This window comes from Penicillium pulvis (genome assembly GCF_028828015.1).
Source record: "Penicillium pulvis strain IBT 33274 chromosome Unknown scaffold_8_segment0_segment0, whole genome shotgun sequence".
NCBI lineage: Eukaryota > Fungi > Ascomycota > Eurotiomycetes > Eurotiales > Aspergillaceae > Penicillium > Penicillium pulvis.
Window position 1 is genome coordinate 2,881,224 of NW_026643080.1, and position 21,413 is coordinate 2,902,636.

General features: G+C 48.0%; 7 protein-coding genes across 7 annotated transcripts; 2 read left to right on the forward strand and 5 right to left on the reverse strand.

Annotated features, from left to right (window-relative positions):
* Window positions 1–715: 715 nt before the first annotated feature.
* On the reverse strand, window positions 716–2,741 carry N7503_010497 (Serine/threonine-protein kinase 32B; the record flags this gene model as incomplete). The annotated part of the gene is made up of 7 exons (XM_057070043.1): window positions 716–1,265; window positions 1,314–1,798; window positions 1,849–2,004; window positions 2,056–2,260; window positions 2,314–2,425; window positions 2,485–2,607; window positions 2,699–2,741. 7 exons carry the CDS (start codon window positions 2,739–2,741, stop codon window positions 716–718), a joined length of 1,674 nt encoding a protein of 557 aa, XP_056916654.1.
* A 3,626-nt stretch (window positions 2,742–6,367) lies between these two features.
* N7503_010498 (uncharacterized protein) lies at window positions 6,368–9,088 on the forward strand (the record flags this gene model as incomplete). The annotated part of the gene is made up of 5 exons (XM_057070044.1): window positions 6,368–7,269; window positions 7,325–8,045; window positions 8,093–8,143; window positions 8,187–9,000; window positions 9,054–9,088. 5 exons carry the CDS (start codon window positions 6,368–6,370, stop codon window positions 9,086–9,088), a joined length of 2,523 nt encoding a protein of 840 aa, XP_056916655.1.
* Window positions 9,089–9,780: 692 nt separating this feature from the next.
* On the reverse strand, window positions 9,781–10,113 carry N7503_010499 (mitochondrial 54S ribosomal protein bL33m; the record flags this gene model as incomplete). Its single annotated transcript, XM_057070045.1, has 2 exons — window positions 9,781–9,950; window positions 10,101–10,113. The coding sequence occupies 2 exons, from the start codon at window positions 10,111–10,113 to the stop codon at window positions 9,781–9,783; spliced, it is 183 nt and encodes a 60-aa protein (XP_056916656.1).
* A 786-nt stretch (window positions 10,114–10,899) lies between these two features.
* On the reverse strand, window positions 10,900–12,720 carry N7503_010500 (uncharacterized protein; the record flags this gene model as incomplete). Its single annotated transcript, XM_057070046.1, has 5 exons — window positions 10,900–11,480; window positions 11,544–11,847; window positions 11,897–12,145; window positions 12,195–12,452; window positions 12,505–12,720. The coding sequence occupies 5 exons, from the start codon at window positions 12,718–12,720 to the stop codon at window positions 10,900–10,902; spliced, it is 1,608 nt and encodes a 535-aa protein (XP_056916657.1).
* A 2,106-nt stretch (window positions 12,721–14,826) lies between these two features.
* On the reverse strand, window positions 14,827–15,396 carry N7503_010501 (GNAT family N-acetyltransferase; the record flags this gene model as incomplete). The annotated part of the gene is made up of 1 exon (XM_057070047.1): window positions 14,827–15,396. One exon carries the CDS (start codon window positions 15,394–15,396, stop codon window positions 14,827–14,829), a length of 570 nt encoding a protein of 189 aa, XP_056916658.1.
* Window positions 15,397–16,338: 942 nt separating this feature from the next.
* N7503_010502 (kinase-like domain-containing protein) lies at window positions 16,339–18,733 on the reverse strand (the record flags this gene model as incomplete). The annotated part of the gene is made up of 5 exons (XM_057070048.1): window positions 16,339–16,913; window positions 16,967–17,110; window positions 17,187–18,087; window positions 18,156–18,365; window positions 18,419–18,733. 5 exons carry the CDS (start codon window positions 18,731–18,733, stop codon window positions 16,339–16,341), a joined length of 2,145 nt encoding a protein of 714 aa, XP_056916659.1.
* A 736-nt stretch (window positions 18,734–19,469) lies between these two features.
* Window positions 19,470–21,168, forward strand: N7503_010503 (uncharacterized protein; the record flags this gene model as incomplete). Its single annotated transcript, XM_057070049.1, has 2 exons — window positions 19,470–19,516; window positions 19,578–21,168. The coding sequence occupies 2 exons, from the start codon at window positions 19,470–19,472 to the stop codon at window positions 21,166–21,168; spliced, it is 1,638 nt and encodes a 545-aa protein (XP_056916660.1).
* Between the last annotated feature and the right edge of the window lie 245 nt (window positions 21,169–21,413).

Below are 21,413 nucleotides of genomic sequence, written 5' to 3' on the forward strand. Positions count from 1 at the left end.
GCCAATTAATAGTTCATTTCATTTACATCCCATTTTGGGGAACACTTAATGCCAAAACAATTCATACACCTAATCCGCTGCCAATCCACAGAGGGCAGTAAGCTCCAGTCCGTTCTAGTGTATTGGAGAAAAGGAAAAGAGAACAAAAAAAAGAGAAGTCGTGTCCATAATGAAAACAGGGTATGAGAAACTCCAAGAAAACCAATGAACATGGAAACACAGCGGCGGAAGTAAAATACCTGTCGAGACAGCCTACCACGGGTGAATTGAATGCATCAGCTGTACAACTTCCGAAAGAAACATGAAAAATAGATTATCGCTGAGTCAGGGGAATCTAGAAAAATGAAACTGAAATGGTGCCACAGGCAACTCATCCCTTCTGCAATCCATTGCAGAGTAAAATGCAGAAAAATACCCAAGATAAGCTTGGGTTGAAGCTCATCTTCTCCCATGGCGGGCCATGGAAGCATACTCAACCAAGCTGGCGGGTATCCGGGTTGGGTGATTGAGACATAACGGAGGAGCCAGGAAGATTGATTTTCCTGCCAAGCGGTGCTGGATCGGTAGCTCCAGCTATTGATAAAGGCTCGGGAGTTGTACCCAAGTAGGCGAGAGATACAGTCAGACGCACAATTTTCAAGCGATACCAAAGGTTGCGTTTCCAAATAGCATGCAAAAGATACGGGTCTCGCCGAAATTTTTAGAGGTAAACTCTTCAACTGATGATTTGCCGGGCACCCTCTTTGCCCAGAACACCTGGCTCAGTGGGCTTAGGACTGCGGTCACGACCCTTCTTGCGACTGAGGAATGAGAGCATCCCGCTGTTGGAGCCCTTTCCTTTACCCCCGTCACCCTCCAGACCCTCCGCAGGGAGAGTAGAGCTGTGGTTGGCGAGCTCGCTCCAGCTACCAGCCTCTTCCAAAACCATTTGTACACCACCTCCTTTGCTCATCTTCCGTGTCGCCCCGCCCCGCCGAGGTTGTGGCGGCAAAGGGCGATGGAAAGAGGGCGGATTCGGTGGAGGAGAGGCGGATGCGCGAGTAGAGGGGGAGGGGGGCTGGCCGATTGAAGTAGTATCGTTCGGGTCGAGGTTTTCACTGCCGGTGGTAGTTACATCATTTTGAGATATCTGGTTGGCCTGCCCCTCATTCAGCGGTGAATTGCGAACGGCCGATTCAGGTTGGGAGGGTTGTCGGACATGAGAGGTGTTATTTGTAGTAATAGCGTTGGTAGTCGTTGCATTGGGGAGGCAATCTTCGGGGTTTCTAGAAGGGGTGAGCAGGAGTTGTGTCCATGGGTGCAACTGTACTTACATTGTTGAGGCAATGGCTTCGGCGGCACTGCCTTGATAGTCGACGGTGGTGTAGTCAAATGGTTCGAACATAGTCTCAATCAGGCGATGAAGTTCATCCTCACGAATTTCCTTGGCTGTGGCATCGTCACGTAGCTCTGCACGCGGCTTCTGGCGACGAGCCCGGGCTTCCAGGGGTGCTTCCTCCAACAACAGTTCTTCCAAATCGTACGTAGCATCGAAGTTTGTCTTGTCGCTGGACGGCCGGAAAACCGGGGGGATTTCTTTGCGCTCGAGAGCGTCGAAGTCGATGTCGGCGAAGAATTCATGCGAAGTGAAGCTCTCGAAACCAATGGCACCAATGCGGCGACTGCGATCGCGGTTCATCAAAGCCATCAAAGCTCGTAGACACGGGACAGACACAGCGGGGTTGGTGACATAATACTTCGGTTGTGCCTTTTTGATATTCTCGCTCAGGGTTTCCTGACTGCGACCTTCGAACGGACGCTGTATCTGTTGTCAGCCTCAGCCATCGCACCTGTAGAAGCATAACGTACCTTGTTGTAAATGCATTCGTAAAATGTGACACCCAAAGACCACCAGTCAACTTCAAAGTAATATCCACCACCCTCATACACTTCTGGGGCCAGGTAAGCCAACGTCCCCGACTTGCTTGTGAGAGGCTTTCCTGGTCGGAAGTCCGATGCCACATTCTAGATAATTGTTAGTTGCTACAAGTGTTATCGAAAGGTCATGTCACTCACAAAATCTGCCAAGTGGACATGGCCTTCAGAATCCAACAGCACATTATCGGGCTTGACATCACGATGAATGATGCCTTGAGAGTGAATGTATTTCAAGGCACAGCCAAGTTCCGCGGCCCAGAATCGCACTGCTTCCTCGGTGAAACATTTGCGGGAAATGTGAAATCGAAGATCGCCACCATTCATGAGATCGACAACGATGTAGCTGATGGACAGTTAGTATGTAAACACCATCCCGAGCGATCTGCTGAAACCCACATGTATTCGATATCCTGGAAGGAATACCGCAAATTGCACAGGAAGGGATGGTTTAAATGTTCAAGCATTCGTCGTTCACGAATGATGTTCCGTACACTTTCCGAACGGACAACTAAAATGCAAGGTTAGTCAAATCCCCGCGGCGCGGTATTGATACGATGCTTGTCATACCCTCTTCTTTCCGAATGTATTTCAGAGCGAACGTGAGGCCAGTATCCTTCCTCTCAACAATGCGAACTTTGCCAAAGGCACCCTTTCCAACAACCCGAAGGAGGCGAAAGTGGTTGAGGTTGACTAGACACAAATTAGTATCCACATCTTTAGTCTGCTGAAAAGCTTAATGCCCCCCAACACGGATCGTCTGAAATCAAGACTTCTAACATACCTGCATCGCTGCAAGACATGGGCTTTCCTTGTGTATTTCCCATTCTGGCGGAAGCAAAGGAAGACGTAGGTTTCAAGGTGACTAGGATCTGTCCGGCAACATCACTTGTCTAGAGGACCTCGAATGGTATGATAGATCACGTCGCGCAAGTTGGTGAAGCCAACGAACAGTGAACAAAATGTGTATTAAACTTCAGAGCACAAAGCCCATGGAAGATATTCAAACACGGCAGAATCGCGGAGCGGGGGTGTTGCAATGGAACGCGGCGGGCGAAGACCGAATGTCGCAACGACGAGGGAGGAGCGATGGGTACAACGGAGAAGTAATGGAAGCACTCGACCAAGATTTACCCAATTCACTATAAGAGAGGAATTGTATTCGTGTCACACCGGGTATGTATATTCACGATTGGAAAAAGAGGTGAGGTCGGGGTTTCGGGGGCCAAAAGGAGCTTGAACGAGCCTGGAGCGCGCACGCGCAGATGAATCGTATCACGGAGAGCGGCAGAGCACCGAAACAGATGTCTAGCAGATTGGAGATTGACCGAATTGGATCAAGACGTTCTGGAATGTCTTGAATCTGTGCAAGATTGAAAGAAAGGGGAGAGGAGAGTGAGCGGTCAAAAAGGAAGCGGCAGTAAAGTGGAGCCAATCACACTCGCGTGTAGACAACGGGGAAAGGGGGGCCTCGTACTTGACCCTGTAACTTGCGCCGGGGGACTTGGCTGTTATCATGGCTTTTCTAGTGGAAATGCTCTTTCTTACCTAGACTCATCCCGCAGTTTAAAGTACCTAAAGTCTATATTTGGCATACTTATCTCATCCTTCAGGAATGAACTACACAATACTTTGGCGATGTGATTCTCAAGAGACCTGGACCCATGGGGGCGGAAAAAAAGGGCGAGAAAAAAAGCACTACAGTCGGACTTGGACCTATCGTCAAGGAGCCCAATGGACCAAAGATTTCGGTAAAAAAAATTGGTTGCATCGGCTTTTTGGACGAGACCGCTTCACTCCTACGGGACGCATCTTTCTGCAGAACCCCTCTGGTCCACTCTGACCTGTCAGATATCAAATCAACCCTATTTCGCCCAGACGATAGTGGTGTGTTGTATACTCATTGGCGAAGATTGGGGTCCGCGAGAAGTCCATTTGCTCGCTGAAATTGATCTCAAACATCGAGCAAGGGATTCTCGATTGTTTTTCGCCCCCTAATCGAGCCAACCAGAGAGCAGATCTTGCACCTGCATTGCATCAGACTGGTCACCCTGTCGCCACGCGACATCCTCAACACCTCTCATCTCTCGTGGCAGCCACGTTATTGACCGCCCTTGTTGAGACGCAGGTCTCGGCTTTCCCGTCGCACAGGAACGGCCGTGGAACGCCTGCAGAACATTCGAACGTTCGAACATTCGGGGGAGCTGAAGTGACCTGTTCAACGCTTGCAGGTCTCGACTCCACTCGCGAACGGACGTAGAAATCCCGTCCTCACCGGGCGCGACCTGTCTTGACTGATCGGCGCCATTTAAATTTCGAATTGGCCGGGATCGAACTTCAATATGAATTCATTTCATTGTAGACGTGTTTCTTGCAGTCAAACGAAAGGTCTTCCTTTTTCTTGGCATAGCTAGCGCAAATGTAGTGGGTCTCACGACCGGGCTCTTTGGCCCATACCGGAGGATGCATAATCCTGGTCCGCGTTTCAGCTGCACAGCGACAAAGAAGATTGCCCGACACTGAAACAAGGAGTTCCAGATCCGTACTTTTGACTTTGGGGGAAACTTTGACGGAGTCAGGCGTTGGGAGCTGTAATCCTGAGTTGAGGCCCATTGATACCGATTGGTCGATTGGCCCGTGATTATCAGCGTGATGCCTCGGCGTTGCGTTTCCCTTTGAGTTGTTAAATGCGCCAACATATTGGACTTCCACATATTATTCCACATGTCTTATACCAATCGAAATAAAATCTCAAAAAAAAACAAATTGTCTCCGTATCCGCTGAGAGACACGACGGAAGCTAGGGACAAGGAAAGTGGTAGTCGATTGAGCCATCAAAGAGACAGCAAGGTCCAACCAACAATACTTGGGCTGAGACGAAGGCCCAGATCGTGAGACAAGCACGTCATGTCTGAATAGCCCAAAAACACACAGAAACCACCAGAGTCAATACTCACTGACATCAGGGTCGAAAACCTCTTCACCATACTTTTCAGTAAGAACACCGTTTTCAATACGAATATCCATCGAGATTCCCCACCTGGGCACTGGATGTCCCGCTTCCAAGGTGGAAGAATGTATATTCAAGGCATATTAACAATGGTCCTCCATAACTTATATGCAGCTGGTAGCTTTGAAGATGGTTATAACAAAGTCAATCAGAGCCGGACATGGCACGTAGGTGCTAAGATATATGCTCAATGATACCGGACGCTAGGTAGGAGAAAGTGGAGGTTGTAGATAGCTAAATATACCTGGGTATCTTCCAACAGATCCAAGACTGTAAAATTAAGTCTCCAGCTGTACATCAATGAAAGTGCCCAGGTGTGAGTGAACCCACCAGCCAAGCTTTACATAGGGTGGACGCATCTACATTTCTCACATTGTGGGCTAGCTTGTTGTATCTATCTTCCTACCCTGCTGCGATCAAGGATGAGATAAAACGATCAAAAAAGTTTTCTGGTTCAAATTGAGTGAGGGCGTTGAGATTTTGGTATAGTACTAGAGGTATAGTGGTAACGGGAGTGCAAGGTCACGAGTGTGCGCACTTTCCTTTTTGATTTTTTTAGTGTGAACTTCTCTCACTTTGCATCTGAATATCTTCTCTCGTTTATTCGGAATGCCACATACTGGATTTGACCTCTGATTGATACTTCTTCTTGTTCACGATGGGGGATAATAGCCTGATACCAATCAATGCGTCGTCCCCCAACTTGCTTCCCAGGGATCGAACAAGCGTGCCATCTCATGCCCAGACTAGAACTGAATCACCATGGTTCACGCCGCGTCCGAAGAGCTCCGGCATCGACACGAGTGGATTTTCCTTTGCCAAACCGACCAGTCATCGACAGGGCTTCGCTTTACGCAAACCGCCCAAGCAACCCCCAACCAGCTCTACACACCCCGCCAATTTGCTGTCTTTAGGGCTTCAGAGCCAGTCAATGGATGAATCCGATAACATGATATTGAAACAAACAAAGTTCGCATGAATGTGGTCTTACTATGACTTGTTTACTGATATTTTTCGTCCTTTGTAGCCGCCTCCCATCCCAGGTTGACCCTAAGTCTCATCACCTTCAGGCCAGAACTCCAGGCCTGAGATTGGCCGATTCAGAAGACACGGAATGCTCGCCAGTCGTGGGAACTGATAGGGAAGAATCCTCTTGTGTGAGGATTGAGGACGTGGGCATACAGCCAAAGCTTAGGCCGGATGTGGCCAGCCAGAGAATCACGGAGCTTATTGATTCAAGAGGTGGCAAATTTCACCAAGATTATCCTTGTGGTGATCTGGAAGCTACAGTATGTCAATATAAGCGACTCTCCTCGCGCTCGCTAACATTCGAAAAAGGAGGATAATCCGTATCAGACTTCATTCGAGTCAGTACGGAGTCAGGAAGAAAAGACAGATACAGTGGCCCCGGCCTGTCCTCCGTTTCACGACAAGGTTTTTCAAATGCACGACTACCCGAGCTCCAAAGCTCCAGATGAGGTTCAAAAAGGAAGGTACACCCGGAGGCAAAGGCCAATTGTAATCAACAAAGCCGAGCCACAGGAACTGAACGAAGATAGTCTGTTTAGGTTACTCATCGGAAAAATGAAACAGCGCGAAGAGAGTGAAGCTGCAGCAACTCTAATGCGTCACCAGATGGAAACTCAGAACACATTGTTGAAGGACGAAAATGAAGGCCTACGGCAGCAGATTGATGTCTCCCAGTTGCGTCTACAGAATAGTGTTGAAGAAGCCAAAATGAAGCGTTCTCTCCTTAGTGAATGGAAAAAAAAGATACGAAACTTCAAACAAGTTGTCAACGAGTTGGGACATGGGTACGATGCTCTTCGTGACCAAGCTGACCACCACCGGGAGACTGCCATGTGTTTGGACATCGAAAGGAGCGATCTTACCAAGGCTATTGATGAGACCAAAATACGCATTTCGCAGGCTGAAGGAACGATTGACACGCTGCAGAATAAATTAGCGGAGAATGGCAAAGTCATCGCCCTTCTGGAACAATCCTTGTCTAGCTCACGGGAAGGAGAAGAAAACGCAAAATCACAATTGTCGGAACAGAAGAAGAGGGTGGTGACTCTGGAGTCGTATATTCAAAACTTCGCTCTGTCTCATACGAAAAAGCTTGATGTGATGAAAGAAGGCCAAAAAAGCATGATCGAAAACATTACAACAAGCTTGAATGCAGTGACTCGTAACTCAACCAGTCATAAAGATGCCGTTCTCTTGGCTATCAGAGATGCATTTGAAGATTGCCGCTCCTCAATGTTTTCTCTGAATACAAAGCTCTCAAAGGAACATATAAATGTTGAAGAGTTCACGCGCAAAGGCCAGGAAGTCATTACTCGGTGATTACTCCGATCATGTGCATGCCTCCAGCTAGATACTAACCATGAGATTTAGAATTGGCGCCCTTTCATCTCAATTCACCGAAAATGTCGAAGGTGGAATCAAGATCAATAATGGAGTGGCGAAAACACTTCAAAAGAAATTCCAAGCGATTGAAAATCACCTTGGCCCTTCGTCTCCGGTGATGAGACGTCTTTCCGAGTGTGATGACTCATGCGTGGCTCTTAAGTCGAAGTTTGAAGTCATTGAGCCGGTATTGGACGCGCTTGGTGTGACTGCCAAAGCCCTGACAATGACGGAAGACACTCTTGTGCAAGGTCTCGCAAACTTTGGCCAGAAGCTCGCAGATGCTCAGCTACCAGCATGTAACCCAGGCCTTGAAGCGGAGCTGGCAAGCCAGCTTGCAGAAAATTCTCAGCTCCAGATCCAATCTCATGATCTACGCTCAAAACTTGATAACCTCCAGCAAACCTTGCATGAAAAAGAGACATTGATTCTGCATACAGAAGGGGCTTTGCTGGAAATCACTGCAAAGCAGCAGAAGTCTGAGTGTCGAAACAAACAGTTGGAAACCGAAAAGACCGCTTTAAGACAGCAATTCGAGGACACCGACAAAACAATTCGACAGGAACTGGGCAAAAAGAATGCGGAACTGATGGACAAGATGATAACTGATCATCAAGCTGAAACCCTTGAGTTTCAGAAGGAAAAGAAAGAGGTTGAAGAAGCGTCTGGGAGATTGATACTGCAACTTAACGGGATTCAAACCTCCTTGGTCAGTATTGGGTACCAGAAGTGATTGTACCTGCTAACAAACTGAAGGTCGACGCGAAAAAGCTTGTTGACGAGCAAGGAAGAGATCGTGAAGCTTTGGTAAGTGGTCCCCACTCTTCGCGAGCCTGGCTAAATTCAACAGCTCCAGGAGACTGCACAACAGATACAAGACCTTGAGAGATCCGAGGCAGAATCCAAAGCCCAGTTAGAAGCTCAGCGCACGGAAATAGAAAAATTTCAGCAGCTGGACGCCACTTCTCGCGTTCAAAACAGTGACCTGCGAGACCAACTGGAACAAGCTCAACAAAAGATCCATGATCTTGAACATCAGCTAGCTTTCTCAATTGAAGAGGAAGAAATCAAAGCACCACGACCGACTAGCATAGTGCCTTTTGCAGCAATTGAAAGCCAGCTTTTAGGGCGGCCAACAACTTCACAATATGGTGAATCCTGCGACTTTGCGATGCTCTTCATGTCGGATGACCAGTCCCATCCAACCCCAAACAAAGGAATCTTACCAGATCACCCGTTGGACAACCCCAAGAACCCTGAGGATGACAGCAAACCTCAACAACCCGACAAAGATAATCAGAAGCCTCCGGTTATCAGCCCCGAGATATTGAACCCCTCTCCAAACAAGAAGCGCAAAGGAGTTAATTTCGAGCCTCCAGAGGCTACGAAGAATGGAAAGGGGCCAATGAAGGTGCAGCCGGTTGCCAGTCAACCTGAAAATGGATTCGAGGAACACCCAAATAAAGCATCCAAGCACATTCATAAGTGGACTTACAGTCGTGTCCACAGCTCAGCTACAGAGATACAACAGGAGCAGATCAGGGTACCTGCTCATACCGCCAAGGCTGATCGACGAAGTAGTCCAAAAAGTCTTGTTTTCGCAAACAGTGCGCCGGCAATTTCAAGGCCCAGGACTCGGAATCGCGGCCGCCGCAGAGGTCGAGGTAAGTTGCCAACCTCTTCAGCCGTGTTTGCTAATGCTGATTGGGATTTACAGGTGAGCAATACGATGCGCGCTTCCTGGAAGGCTGAGTGTGCTCAGTCAAGTGCAAGCAAATATCATTACCCAATACTTTCTTGAGAACTTCTGACAGTATCCTTGTTATATTGTAACAGTTCATGCTTGAGGCGATTTTATATATGCACCTTTATTGGTTGGTATATTTAATGTTTTGACGCTGCAGTTTCTTTGACCAATGGGTTGCTGAGTTGACCACTCGCGGATCAGCTGTGTATTTCATACTGATCCAATCCATTGCTCTAATTCCAAGATTTTAAACCAGAGATGCGGTGAATGAGATTTTTATTTTCAGTTTAGTACCCAAAGCTGTAATGCTCTTGAACGCCAGACACAATGCTCCATCAAAAGGAAGTAAACGACGGAGCAGCTGACAGAAGAACAAAGCTCCATCGCTCTCAAATCAAACTTCCCAGGATATAATGTACACAAAAAAAGTTACAAGCCCACCATCCTCTCATCCCCTTTGGCACACTCGCATCCTCAAACGTTTCGAAGGTAGTCTGAAATCGAGCTAGATTCCGTATTATCCGAGTCGAGTCGAACCGATATTGCCGGCGAAAGGTGTAGACGTGGTAAGGAGAGGAGATGGGGATCGGAAAAAGTCGCAGCCACTTCGAATTGAATTGAGGCCGAAGGCAGGAGATGGAAATAGGGAGCAAAAGCCCCAAGCGAAGCGATCAAGTATCGCAATCGACTCAATAATTTATTTCTGCTTTCCACCCTTGGTCGCCTCAAGGAACAGAACCGTCTTCTTGACAACGGGATCGTACTTGAGCATGCTCAGAGGGCGGTGAGCACGAGGCCGGATCATAGTGCGGTAGTAACCCGTCATCGCCATCGAGATGAGGCGCACGGAAAGGGTGCGTGACTTCGCTGTAGGAGAAAGCATGTTAGCTGGCTATTGCGGTGCGGTGTTTTCTTCGGTCGTTCGGGGAGGGTGGGCTTGAGCCCTGCGCGTGGCGTGGAGTAGGCAATTGATGTATCTGGTGGATGTGCGAGGGATTCGTAGCTGTGTAGACTCACCTTTCTTGGCCATTTTTGTTTGACGTCCCGAGAGGTCTGGATCGGTGTTCGATGTGATTGAAATTCGAGGCGGAGTCGGGCAAAACCGCGGAGCTCACGTGATGTGATTAGTCATTATACCTCTCCGGTTGGTTGGAGCCGGTTGGTCAATGAGTACTCTGTTTGGGTCTGGAATACTGCTTGTTCGACTCTATTGCTAGAAGTTGGCTCTGGTTTTTTTTTTCCCGAACATACTCGTCCATGCTAGAAATGATACAAGCATACAAGCGTATTTGTCGGCTTCCCGATGCCGTACTGCCGTATCTGGCTGATCAAGGGATTCGGATGAATTCATCGGCCCCGGACCGAGATAATACGGTTAATAGCGAAAGCATATTCTTCGCTATGTCGCTTACCTTTTGCCTGCTTCTTGTCTCCCCCGAATTGCTTCCGAATGCTAGCGGCTTGTATATTGCGATAAATAGAGCTGGGGAACAAGCTTACCCACGATTCCCGAACTAATTGATAAACCAATGCCTGTGCCGAGTCAATTCCAGATTCAGACGTGATATGCTAAGGAGAGATGCAGGTGTATGCCTTATGGATCCTAAGTTATAGTTGTCAACATAACTTGATGTACTACATACGGGCCGCGAGATAAAAATGAATGGCTATTATTCCCTACACACTAGGTACTTGGTATCTTGAAGCATGTTTGCAAAGGCTATGCTTAGAACAAATAATCATGAAAACATGTAATCCTTGGGTCGTGAAAGGATTCACGAAAAAATGGGTTGTCCTTCCCAATGGCGTCTGTCCCTTACTCGTTTTCTTGAACATCGATGACAGTGGACTTGAACTTGCGGGCCGAAATCTTACGGTTGAACAGAATGTCGCTCTCACGGTAAGACCGGTGCTTGAGCTCAGGAAGGAAGAAGTAAGCCATAACCCAGCAGACGCAGGCAGTACCTCCCCAGACGTAACCACACTTTCCAGCAAGGTTCCATCCGGTGGTGTTGAGCATCTTTGAGGACAGGTAGATCATGGGGATCTCAGCAACGTAGTAAGCGGCACGACCGACGGCTGTGCTAAGAGCACGAAGACGAACGGAGGAAGTCTCAGAAATGATGGTGTATGAGATAGGACCCATGGTACCGGCAAAGACGAAGGAGATAATGACACCGAGGCAGGCCTGGGCGTAGTTGGTTCCGTGGGTCTGGGGGACGGAGGCACAAATTCCGAGAATGAAGAGAAGGCAGATGTTGACAGTGGTACCATAAAGGTAAATGGTTCTACGCCCGAACCAGGCAGTAAGAACCCAAGAGAGTCCGTTGGCGACGAACTGGAGACACGAGTTGATCAGGTTCAGCTTGAAAGCCATATCAGACGAGATTCCGGCCTCTACGTTGATATATTAGCGGATGGTTCTTGAAGCCTTGAAAAGCAGGGATCGCAATCACTTACGCTCGAAGAAATATGTAGCTTGGTTGGCAATCAGGTTACCAGCAAAGTTCTGAGAAGCATAAACCAAGCAAGTGATGATCGTTCGCCTCAAATCGGAGCCTTTGAGGAGGTCCAGCAAATTGGGGGAACCACCCAGTTGAGCTTCAATCTCAACGGTTCGCTCCATCATGGCAAGTTTCTTGGGTGCGTCCTCGGCAGTAGTACCAAGACGTACAATGGATTTTAGGGCCTGCTCCTTGCGTCCATGGCGAATGAGCCACCAGGGGGATTCGGGGGCAAGGAAGACCAGGACGAGGAGGGGGGTCTAGACGATTTAGTTCCAATAGGCAGAATCTTTCAACAAGAGGACTTACTGGGAAGATCCACTGCAATGCAAGAGGTGTGCGCCAAGCCCATTCATCCAACCGACTGTTGTAGCCATAAGTGGCGCCGGCCACAACGATTGAACCAATGGACCAACTCATCTGCAGAGTAGCCGTGCAGGCGCCACGAAGGCTGAGAGGAACCACCTCACTAGCATAGGCGGGAGAGTTGGCGATGAAGAGTCCCCAAGGAACTCCTTCAAATGCTTGACCGATAACCAAAACGGTGAGGGATTTAGCCTATGTTTCGATTAGCTGACAGCCAAGAGAGGGCTAAGGGTATACCTACAAAGAAGGAAATGAAAATGGTGGCATTCATCAGGATCAAGGCCAAGATAGTTGTCCAGCGGTATCCAATGCGGTTGGTAATGGGACCGGCCAGGAAAACACCGATGAAAGCACCACATTGACCAGATTGGAAGAGAGCACTCTGCCATCGGGTTGGAATGGTCCAGGAATCCGGTCCAGTCTGGACACCGAATTGTTTTTGAAACTCCGTGATCGCGACGAAGTTGGTGTTCAGAAACATGTCGAATGACTCCATAACCTAAACGGGGTATTAGCAATTGTCAATCAAGCACGAACAAAAATTCACTCACAATAGTGAAGCACATGATGAAAGCCCAGAAGCAAGCCCAGGGGTGAGCCTTGACACCCTCCCAGACTCCCTGTTCATGCTCCAGGTTTTCACCCTCAAAGGCCTCGGTCAGGAGATCAGGGTTCTTCAAGACCTCATCATGGAGGACATCGCCATGGTGCGCCTCCTCACCCTTTGTCTCCACCTCCGTCTTTGCGTCAAAGCTTCCAGTCGACATGTTGATTCAATGCCAGTAAGTGCGGAGGAAGTAAAGAAACGAAACCACGGGGAAGAAAAAGAAAGAGGGGAAGGTGGGGAAGGAGCGAGTGAGAGATCTTATAGAAGGCAAGGACGCGTTCTTTTCCATGCACTTAATCGCGTGTGACATCGCACTCAAAGAGCATCAACTGTGTGACCAGTAATCTTATCCCCAGACACTCGGCCCCGTACCCGGGGAAACCTGGGGTGGCGTACCCCACTCTGGAGTAATCCCACCAGTGGCAGAAGCGGGTTTGGCATTCGGGCCTGAATTGCAACTTCAACCGATAACCCTAGTGGACGGACAATGCCAAGGTCGTGTCACACGGGCCTTTTAGTATGCATATAACTTACCACGCTTAAGCTGTTTGGGAAATTATCCGTGGGATCATCTCAGTTCCTTGACCCGATCTGTATGGTACCGGCCTGAAGGCTGGCTGACCCAAGCTTTTTTAAGCCCTCGCCCGAGAAAGCAAGCTAGCGGAAGTTTACGGCCAGCTGTTGGTAAACTTTTTTTACTAAGTTAGGGGATTTCTTTGATGGTTTCGTGAAGTTCCACCCCCAGAATAACCTTGGTCAGTTGACCCAGTTTTGTTTTTCTGGGGCCCCGGACCAAACTAAAGTCAGGGGCTAAGGGGCCAAGTTTTGATTTATCGGTTAAGCCGGAGAATTGCTAGAACCGGCTTTAATGGGGTTTACTTTATCCAGGAAACTTTAGGATTTGCAAGGTTTCAAGGTTTGGGCCGTAGCTAAGAGTTACCACCAGCGCCACCAATGTAACTTCACAGCCGGTAACCGACTAGGTTCGGCTAAGACTTTTCGAACCGATGATCGCTTAAAATATTTCTACTGGATGCAGAGATCGTGCCATGTGGTCAATTAAGGAGATCCGTGTTAGGCACAAGTCCCATCACCTGTTATTGCGGTCAGATGGTCAGCGCTTGAGCTCTTTGGGACGTAGAAGCTGGAATGTCGCTCCTCAATCCCTGTCTACATCCAATCAAGGTATAGAGGCCGCGTAGCGAGTCATCTAGTGCTTCCTTGACATTACGAAAGCCATTTTGGTACACCGCTCCATTTCTCCGGTGGGGGACGACAAAGATGCCGACAAACCCGAGGGACCTATATTGGGGGCCATTGCATCAGTTCACCTGCTTGGTTGCATCGTTAGATTTGATGATCCTTTGAATCTCTGATAGGCTGCAGTGATTCATGCGGGATTGGAGAATAAGGTCCTCGTGGGCGCCTGCCAAGAGGGACAAAGCTTGTGAAACCCGTTCAAATTTCATCCTGGGGATGATAAAGTTTCTTTTTATGCCTTTATGCACATAACACGGGAAAGAGTGAGCCATGACACATGGCGAGCTGCACTGCATCTTGGCGATCCGGATTGCCTATGCTAGCCCCTCTTAGGCGACTTCAAGTCTTGAATCTCGCTAACTCCGTCCATTATTAGTTGACCTCGGAGGTTTTTTATTCTTGATCTACAAGAGCGAATTTCTTCTGGCCGTCACTCATGACGTTTGAGCATCAAACAATCAAACATCTGAAATCTTGTGATTTCGTTCGATTTTCTCCTAGACAGGCGCCACGAATCAAGTGCTGTAGGGCCGCTGTCAATTGGAACTTGAACCAGGATACCCACAACCTAAATAGTAAGACTAACGCCAATTTCCATCGTCGAAGAAAACTTACAACATCAGAAAAAATCACTTCCGACTACCATCAACCACAAATCACTGCTTAAACCTCGGTTCTTTAATCAGACCACCTCTCTCACCTAGGCAACATATAAATTCCCCAATCTCACGATTTATTGCAAGCATATTGACTAGAAAAGAACACTTTGTCAGTTAATAGGAAAACTCCATTGCAAATTTTCTTATCAAAGACTGGCATTAGAAGATCTAAGCTTACATTTTGCGCTTCGAGCTATCTGTTCGTCTGATCGAGTGCAGAAAGACCAAACACAGTCTAGTGGCAGAGGCAAGCTCCGAAACAAAACGTAGTGAAACTAAAGGAGCCCTGGAGGCTTGCGCTGTCTCTGCAAAAGGCGACAGGCTTCTAATAAGTTGACCTATGCCCTTCAAATATCATCCCTAAACCGGCAATAAATCAAAACATCTTTGACGACTCCCGCCTTTTCCACCGCTCTTCTCCTCCTTCCTTCTAACATGAACCCCGCCTTCTCCAGCACACGGCCACTCGCCTCATTGCCTTCAAAGACCTCCGCCTGAATTCTCAAGATATGCTCAAAGGTGTCGAACGTCCACTTAGAAAATGCGGCTAGAACCTTAGTCGCGATTCCCTGACCCCAGAATGGCTCCCCTAGCCAGTACCCAATCTCCACAGTCCGATACTCGACATCCGTCCGTGGTTTCAGCCCAATAGAACCGATGACTACATTGTCCTCAGCCCGACAGATCACATAGTCCGTTGAGGTTGGCGTTTGACTGGCAATCCAGCTCTTAGAAGCTTCAATGGTATACGGATGCGGGAAGGTATTTCTCATCCACATGGCGATTTTTAAGTTGTTGGCGTACTGGGCCATGGATTCTGCATCTTGTGCGCTGTGCGGTCGGATGACGAATCCATCCAGGCGTACTATGGGCTCAGAGACTCTTTGCTCAGAGCTTGATGGCGTGAATTCTGTCATGGTGCCGTTGAAGTAATCAAGCTCTCCGTCGTTTGAGATCTCCGTCTTTTCGGTCAGGTTCGTTCTCCAGACACGGTCAATTATGACGTCCAAGTGGTGATGAAAGTTGTGAATCTTTCTTCCCGGTAAGTGCTCATATAAGCCTTTGAGGTAGATATAAATAGTGAGTCACCGTCGCGCGAGTCAAATGATAAGAATGTAACGTCGTAAGCTTCGTGGACAAGGCAAGCGCTTATGCCGAATGGGAATAGTCTAATTAACTCTTATTCGTTGGGTTTTAGGTGGAGCCGCATGCTTGTCAGCCCGTAGTCGTTTTGTCCAACCAATAAGATCTGACTGGCGCTCCCATGCGCAGGGGTCAGCGAGGGATTAGATAGCTTTAAAAGACGAAAGATGTCTTGCTTGCGGATTCCAACCGAGGCAAATTCAGCCAGCTGCCTTTCAATTGGATCCCGTTATTCCCAACCGCCGGCATTTGCAGTTGTCACCTATACGATTGATGCTGCAACCCGCGATCGGTTGCAGCATCAACCGGTCAGTGGCTTGTCCCAAGGGTAAGCAGTCAACGACCTGCTTGACCTGTATGAGAGTGGGCAATTACCCGAATATGGAAAGGAAGACTAGATGGAGATGACATGATTTCAAATCAAAGACACAGTTGAATTCTGAGGCGTTGGGTGGCCTGAATGTATTTTTGTGACAAAAGAAAGTAGACTACGTAGGAGATATTTTTAAACTAGCTGACACGAGGGTACTTCTTCGAAGTACTTTATGTGCAGAAATGAACATGATAGAATATGATTCTAGAACACTACTTAAACAGTATTAGAGCTTTTACCTACACATTTATTTCCAACTTCATGTGAATATTTCAACAGCACGTATCTGCAGATGTGCGGACTAGAATAGCAAATATCCTGCGGGATTTTGTATACCCGAATATCATCGAAAGTAGCCAAACACCTTTCGTGTACGGGACTGGAGTGTACCATCTTCTGAACGAGGTTTATCAGAATGATCAGGTCCCACTGAAGAATAAGGTGTATCGAGACTATCTCTCGTCCAAGGTGAATTTGCTACCCTTTTCATTGAAGGAGGCTTTTCGGGACCATCTCTAGCCGAAGATGAATCTGTTCCTTTTGCCACCGAGACAGGAGGCTTTTCAGGACTAACTCTCGTCCAAGGTGAATTTGCTACCCTTTTCATTGAGGGAGGCTTTTCGGGACCATCTCTAGCCGAAGATGAATCTGTTCCTTTTGCCACCGAGACAGGAGGTTTTTCAGGACTAAATCTCGTCCAAGGTGAGATTGTTGCCTTTGCCATCGAGGGGTAAGGCCTGTCGGCACCACCTCCAGTAAAAGATGAATTGCTATCATCTCCAGTCAATGGTGAATTTCTTTCAACCCGAACAGCCCCAATGTGGGGCAGGCCGTAGGCCGAAGTATCGGATTGTAGAGGCGTGTTGATGCGTATACCGTTCATCTGTTCTTCGTGTGCCTTAGCCTTTCGAGTGTAGCCTGCTAAAGGTATAAGCTTTGGTCAGATCGTATGGGTCTTCATATGCGCGTACGTGCGGGGAAAATTCCCCTTTTCTTCGTGTGAACTTCTTCGCCCAGCCACCACTCATCTTTATAAATGTGATCTGTCTCAATGAGCATGACAATTTGACCCTTCTTTATCGTCAATTCATCGTCGCTGCGAGCGGTAAAGTTAACTGAATATCGTTAGTGAGCTTTTCATGAGCTAGCTGGATAAAATATCCATGTCATGAGTCTGAGACGAAGACTTACAGAGGACGAGGAGGTAGTCACCGGGCTCAATATCCTGCGACAGTGGGGCTGGCAGTTTCTCATCGGTCGCGCTGTGAGGTGACTTCGTAATCTGTATTGGCACGTTTTGAACTTTGGCTTCTCCTGACTTTGTTTCGTGGTTATCTTTAAGAGACAAAAAAGAGGGCCCTAAAATGGTGGCCCGGAGCGCTGCGTTTCCTGGCGCAAGAGGCTCTTTTTTCTCAGTCAATTTATCTGTAGAAGCAGCATCATGTCTGCGCGTATCGGAAGCCTGAGATGTCTCAGATTTGTCGCTGCTGATAGCTGTAGCTTTAAGTGGCTGAATAGTGTCCCAATCAGCGGTACCCTCCGACTGTGACTGTAAGTAAGCGGTAATCTCCTCAGTTATATCATCCATGGATGCAATTCCTCCAGATGGAGGAGTCGAACTTTTGACATCCCGAGAAAACGGTGCCTTTTTAAACTTGGTTATCCACGGGTGTCTTTGAGCCTCTTCGGCTGTGAACCGATTTTCGGGATTCATGTCCATTGCTTTCCGGATGAAGGAACGACAGTCTGATCCTAGGCCATTCTGATACAAGATATCATCTGGTAGAAATATACCATAGAGCTTGTAGTTAACAAGTTGCATCAGCTCAGGGAATGCCGCCGCTTTAGTGAGTAAGCGGACGCATATTTCGCCGAAGGACCACATATCAATGGCGAAGGTATAAGTAATTTCATCCTTTGTACCATTCGCGACAGTTCTTGAGACCCCAAGACCGCGGAGCTCAGGTGCTGCGTACTCTGGGGTGAATACTTTGGTGTGTAGGCTTGTGACCCCTTCAACAGCTCGCTTGGTGATTCCAAAGTCGCCTATCTTGACCCACCAATCTGGCCCTGGATACATGACCATAATGTTCTATTGAGACGCTAATCAGCTGAGCCCATCACTTTGGACTATCAAAGATAGAATCTCCAGTGACCCACCGCTGGCTTTAGATCCCTGTGGGCATACTTGTTGTCATGCATGAACTTAAGACCCTCCGCAATTTGTGATGCAATTAGACCAGATTCGCTTTCCGTGAATGACTTAGTAAGGTGTTTCTGAAGGTCCTGATGTCTAGCATATTCCATGGCGATGCAAACATTTTCCGCCTGTAGATACCAGCCATAGCATTCGATAAAGCAACGGCGATACTAGGTCACGAGTCAGGAAGGGTTGATCACTCAGAAACTGGGTATGACGTTACCAGTGGCTTTGAGAATTTGGCCATGGCCATTAGCTCTTTTTTGTACATATTTGCAGACTTCCCAGACTTGTCCAGCATTTTGACAGCTCGAAAAGACGGCTTTTTTGGCCCATTGTGAGAAATTCGCTCTTGTAACCACACTGTCCCAAACCCACCCTCTCCTAGGGTCTCTTTAGTGCGCCATATTTCCTCATCCTCTATCATACGCCTACCAACATCCGGATCCGAGTGGTAGGATATATGACGAATCTCGCCCGGAGCAGGGAATGTAGTGTCAAGCCGAGTGTCTTCGAGGTCGAGATCCAGATAGTCCATGGAGACAATCCAAGCAATCAGGTGGCAGCCCAAGGCAGCCTTGTTGTGGGCATCAATGTCGTTTGGGATTGTTGAAAGCGCGTGCTAATTGCAGTTGGAATTCAGATGCGGGGCAGGCGAGATGTAAGTCTGTTCGATATCGCTGAAGAATGGATGTATGCCGCCGGATAGGAGAAAGACGAGAAAGGCAGGAAGGGAACACGTATAGTAAATCTATTTGACCAACGTCTTAGCGAACATGATCAGCTTCAATAAGGCCAAAAAGTCGAAAACGGTGTTCAAATCCTCGTGAGCTGGACAAGTGTAGATGGGGGCTAAAATATGCGATTGGCCATAAGATAAGAGACCAAACTTACGTAATGTGAAGAGGAAACGTTTGGAGAAATTTGGCGAAATGGAACAGGTGGAGGGCAAATGAGATGGGCTTCGAATGTGAGGAAGGCTGATTTCTCGTCAGCCACGGGTTTGTCTGGGATAAATTAAAGACGGATCAGAGGACTCTGGAAATAGTACCCTGTAAGCTGCAGGTCGGCTGATTCTTGGACCTCACAGGGCTACTAACTACTATAGTATTAGCGTGGTAAGACACGAAGTGCAGAGACAATTTCCCAGTGCTGCGGCGTGCCAAGAGCGGGGCAATAGGGCTGCAGAGCCAACTTTCTGTCACTTATATTGTGTCCCCTTCGCAGTCTTCAGTCCTCAAGTCCCACTGCGCAGTAAGCTAATCTTCAGCAGTATGGCAGATCCGGGGACAATCATCTCAGCGGCCGAGACCTGCTACAAGTACGTCACTGAATACAGGTCCTTTATTGGTCGTTACATTTACGCTGACATATCTTCGTAGGTATGGGAAAATGCTTGTCAAGTTTTGTCAAGATTGGAAGCATGCAGATAATGAGCTTTCAGAGCGTGTCAGCATTGTTGAGATTTGCTGGGCTAAGACCAGTGCCCAGATCGAGCTTGTTCAGCGACTACAACCAATAATGGAAACCAGCCTCAGCCGCATTCTGGACGATAACTTCACTATCCTTCAAGGAAAGCTTTGGCGCGCCGCTACCAAGGTGGAAAGCGTTCAAGATACGTCCTCTCAGGCCAGACCAGGGATTTTCGGCTTCCATCGTCGTATGAAGGGATTCAAATACGCACTAGAGAAGGAAGCAATAGACGAAGTGATTCGCGATATGGAGGATTGGCAAAGGCGCAGCGAGCCCTCATGGTTCTTGATCATGCGCATTGCCGATCCTTTTATTGATGAGGAGCTTCATCGCGCCACGGCAAATAATCCTCCCATTCAACTTGCCTCCAAAGTTCGAGATGCAGTGAGACCATCCGGTGCGCCTCCATCTGTCGAACTACCCAAGGTGTCTTTCAAGGTCTCCAACATACCCTTCAGTCACATGAAAATAGGACTACATCTGAGTAAGAATACAAATTATATCATTGATACTTTGATTGTGGGGCCGAACAAGAGCGCCGAGGCCATGGAGCACGACGTACGGGATCTTGCTGTCAGGTTGACGAAAGCAGATTCGTCAGTATTTGGATTGCTCAGTTGTAAAGGCTTCATGCCAATTCATGAAAAGCTATCACCGGACAAACAGAAGCTCCCAGGAGTGAAGCCAGGCGTTCTAGCTTTCGATCTTGTTTTCCGGGTGCCAGAGAACCATGATCTGAGCCAAGTTCAAAGTCTGCGGCATCTCCTCTTGAGTAACACACAAGGTAGCATTGAGATGCTTCCCTCACTATCGTGGCGCATGCAGCTTGCGCAAGAACTAGCAAAATCAATCAGCTATGTCCATACATTCGGATTCGTTCACAAGAGCGTCTGTCCAGAGTCGATACTTCTCTTGAAAAACATTTCTTCGGGTCCCTCTCCATCACGAAATGGCCCATCGGCCTTTTTGGTTGGCTTCGATAGTTTCCGATCTGCAAACGCAGAGACAGCTCTACAAGGGAGTGGAACATGGGAGCTTGATATTTATAATCATCCCCAAAGACAAGGTGAGCATCCAAGTGATGCTTATAAGATGCAGCATGACATATATAGCTTGGGTGTGTGTCTCTTGGAGATCGGGCTTTGGCAGTCATTTGTCCAGTTCTCAATACCTGGAACGGAGAGCAAACCCCAACCGAGTCAAATTTTTGAAGCCTTCACTGCACGCCTGAACGGCAGTGATGATGTGTCACAAGCATTTCCAGTATTACTCTCAGCTGCACCCACAGATTTCAAAGAGTACTTATTGGAGCTTGCTAGAATAGAGCTACCACGAAGAGTAGGTGACAAGTACACCGAGGTTGTGGTGACTTGCCTTACATGTCTCGACCAAGACAATGATTTCGGGGAAGAAGCAGACGTTGCAGATGATGATGGAATTTTGGTCGGTGCCCGCTTCATAGAAACAGTCCACACGCGTCTCACGGAGATCCTGATCTGATTGATTACTGCGAGCGTTGTTCTTGGTACGCTGTATAGAGCTCACTGATTTCATCCTTGGATTGGCTCTGGTATATGTTGTCGTGGGAAGGCATTGTTGCTTATGGGATATATAGTCACCGACAGCCCCCGGGCCCGAGCTATTATCCCCGGTAGAATAGAATGTTCGACTGGTAGAGTGATGTACGAGATGTCGGCAACGGAGATGGAGAAGAAACATTGATTCAAAAACTTGTAAGCCTACAA